The 3,256-nt window shown below is 44.8% G+C and overlaps 1 protein-coding gene across 1 annotated transcript; it reads right to left on the reverse strand.

Moving 5' to 3' along the window:
* Positions 1-2,739, reverse strand: LOC136943759 (thioredoxin-interacting protein-like). The gene is made up of 6 exons (XM_067237202.1): positions 2,345-2,739; positions 2,005-2,080; positions 1,749-1,896; positions 1,159-1,518; positions 656-970; positions 1-540 (listed from the first exon to the last, which is right to left on the reverse strand). The coding sequence occupies exons 1-6, from the start codon at positions 2,592-2,594 to the stop codon at positions 493-495; spliced, it is 1,197 nt and encodes a 398-aa protein (XP_067093303.1). The 5' UTR covers positions 2,595-2,739; the 3' UTR covers positions 1-492.
* Positions 2,740-3,256: the final 517 nt, after the last annotated feature.

Raw genomic sequence — 3,256 nt, forward strand, 5'->3', positions numbered from 1 at the left:
AAGTGCAACAACACAATATGTCTGACTGCATAGTCTTGCATTGGCTTGGTTTCTACAAACCATATGGCTGCTGTGCTCATCTTCAAGTGTGGGTGACAATTCTAATGTTGCAGTCATGAGTCTAACACAGCAACTCTCTGACTGCTCAAGCGCACTCAAGTACAGAACTAACGTGGAATGACTTGAGGCGTTAAGGTCAGATAACTTACAAAATATGTCTCAATGCCCAAAAATGTGAACTTCTGTGAGCATTTTGGCAGTGTGACATTGAGGTTTTACATTCAACGTTGGAGACTGTGAGGATAGCTGAGACCAGAGTATAATTAACCTGTTCTGAGACCAAAATCTTAGTCTCTGTTCCATTGTTGTTTTAGGGTTATGGTCCCGCTTCTCCAAACTTCACAGCTGTGCTTCTCTTTTACAACTTTACAGTCCAACCTCTAGTCTCGCAACAGACAGCACACACTTTGGTTAAGTTGACAGGTTGTGACTTCAGCAAACCTGAAGAACATTGTTGCAGCCGTTGAGCTCCTCAACAACCTGGAGACAAAAAAACATGCAAAAAATGTAAGAGAAAGTATAATACTTCAAATTCTTGAAAACTGTCTTGCTACCCCCTCAGACCCTGGCCTTGTGAGACAGACACACAGCTCACCTCGGAGTACGCCGGGGGTGGGGGGTAATGACGGGCCGGTGCCCTCATGAAGAGACCGTCCTCCTCGTCTATGTTGCAATCCTCCAGCAGCGGCGTGAGCAGGCTGTCGATGCGCAGGTCGCGGGAGATGTCGCTGTAGCTTGGGGGCGCGGAGGGGAGCCTCATGGACGCCCAGCTGCTGGAGGGGCTGGCCAGCGACTCGGACTGGCTGCTCATGCTGTTGGTGCGGCTGGCGAAGCCGCTGAACGGGATGGTGCCGATGACTAGGGGCAATTCCATGATCAGTTTATCACTACCGGGGATGTGGAGGTAGATCTGGAGGAATGACAAGGGACCGAAGAGAGAGCGAGACATGAGTGTCGGAGCTAAATATACTGTAGGACGGCTATACGACTTTGTTTCAATTCTGAACAACTAGTTTAAAGTAAAAAGGACTGTGGGAAATCAACAGCTCAGCTGATACGTTCACAAAGAGCCCATCTGGGGAGTCCAGTACTGCTCACCATTAGAGTGTAATCAACATGGATGATGTCACAACCCATCAATGAGGGTTTAAGCTTGGGCACACGGAGGGTCTTGCCCTGCCACATATCGCACATGCCCGAGATTATGTGGTCGCCGCGCACGGCCGACAGCTTCTGCCGAAACACCTTGGTCCTGCCGCCAGCCTGGTAGCTGTGCTTCGCCATGATGGCCGCCTTGGGCACCACGATGCGCGAGCAGTTGTTCTCAAATTTGGCATTTATGCATATCTCCTCGCCCTCGCAAAAGCCCTTGCGGTCGATCTTGGCGCTGATGCACACCTGGCCATCGGGAATGAACATGCAAGTCACCCTCTTCTCTTTTCTCCCAGAAGCTGGCATCTGGATTTACATGGGGAGAAGAGGCAGCGAGTGAGTGAGCACTGAATGATATGGACACATCTCTTTATTACTCATTTTTATTATTACTGTGGAGGGTCTTGGCATTTGGGAAGTTCTCTAAATTCCAAGAACATTATGAAATTCACTGCTGTAGTAATGAGATGTAAAATCTTTGATGTTTCCATAGTAGTGTGGTAGTGAATGGTCATTCTTGAGGTCTGCTGGTGTACCTGGAGGTCAGGTGTGTTGACATCCAGAGGCTCCTCCACCTCAAAAGGCTGTTCACACTGCAAGGCAGGTTGGGAAGACCTTTCCATCACTGCCCTCACATAATACTGCACGTAACCAAATTTACCTTTGTAGGAGGATACTAGTTGCCTGTGGACGAAAAGTAAAATAGTAATTTCCGATTAAATCTTCCAGCCCTAAGTAAACAATTATATGTATGCTACAGCCATGGCTACAGCGCAACGATCGAATGCTTACCCTGACTGGGGCAACTCAAACGCAAACATGAACTCGTATCTGTTTCCTGGTCGCAGAGTGACAGAACCATCAGCATCTGAGGTAAATTAAAAACACAGAAAGCATATAATTATTGATTATTAAGAAGTTGCCTACAATTTTCACGTATGCTTCACGTCGTGCTTATTGTCATTAATAGGCTCAAAGTGAATGTCTACGTTTCGTAAAACATATTTTTTCTATACTTTTGTGCAGTGTTTTGCCTTCGCACACTGCAGTAAAAACCGCTGATAGAAAAAAAAAGTCACACGCATTAGGTATAGACGAATTCAATCTCAATTTAGCTAGTTCAGAATATTACCTCTTAGTTCATGATTTAGTCGAACTGTGTCTTCGTATTTAAGATAATCGATTTCTTCATGACATCTCTGCTTTCCTTTAGTGTATCCCACATTGGCGCATCCAATGCCAAACACTCGCATAGCGGATAACTTGGTCACCTCCGACACTTCAACAACAATATTCCCGGCTACTTTGTCACCACTACAATAAGTCTTAGTAGGGTCATGGAAAATGATATCAAAAGTCTTCAATTTCTTCGTCATAACCATTTTAAATATTACCGTTTATTTCAGCCGATAAGGATAAACAAAATGTATCTGTTGTATCAGCTCTTTGGCTAGTTAAATGATTTACTGCAGCAAACGCTGACACAATGGACCTTCTCTATGTCTGATTTTAATATTATGTAGGTATTGAAGCTGGCGTGCATTTACTCGAAGTCTGCATGGGCTTTATATGGATGGTGTCTGGGCATCCCATAGACACTTATTACTCACTCTAGCATCTCGTTACAGTCGGTGCATGCGGCTGGGAAATGAGTGAAATGAGTACAGTGCTGTCATTGGTCAAAATGGCACAGTTGTATCACTCATAGCCAATCCACTTTCAGAAAGTGCGCGTGGACACCTCGTGTCGTTTGTCGGTAGGAGTGGCATTGGTACCCAGAACATGACCCTCAATAATAGCTTACCTTACGACCAATCGTTGGTTAGAGATGTGCAACATGTGCTACTAAAAATGTCCTCTGAATCAAACTCAACAATTATGATTAACATGTAATGAAACAGCTCTCTCTCCTTCTGTATAGCCAACATGGGAAATAATTGGGTAGCTTTTTGGGCTAAAAGTTAATGTTGTCCTTTGGTAAGTGGATAAAGAGTAGGCTATCCAAATGTTACACATGAACATACAGAGCAACTAAAAGCTATGA

Source organism: Osmerus mordax, chromosome 6 (genome assembly GCF_038355195.1).
Source record: "Osmerus mordax isolate fOsmMor3 chromosome 6, fOsmMor3.pri, whole genome shotgun sequence".
Classification (NCBI taxonomy): Eukaryota; Metazoa; Chordata; class Actinopteri; order Osmeriformes; family Osmeridae; genus Osmerus; species Osmerus mordax.

Coding starts and splice junctions, on each gene's coding strand:
- LOC136943759 (XM_067237202.1), bottom strand. CDS start 2,594: ATGGTTATGACGAAGAAATTGAAGACTTTTGATATCATTTTCCATGAC. Junction 2,081..2,344: donor ACTAAATCATGAACTAAGAG/GTAATATTCTGA, acceptor AATTTACCTCAG/ATGCTGATGGTTCTGTCACT. Junction 541..655: donor CACCCCCGGCGTACTCCGAG/GTGAGCTGTGTG, acceptor TTTTGTCTCCAG/GTTGTTGAGGAGCTCAACGG.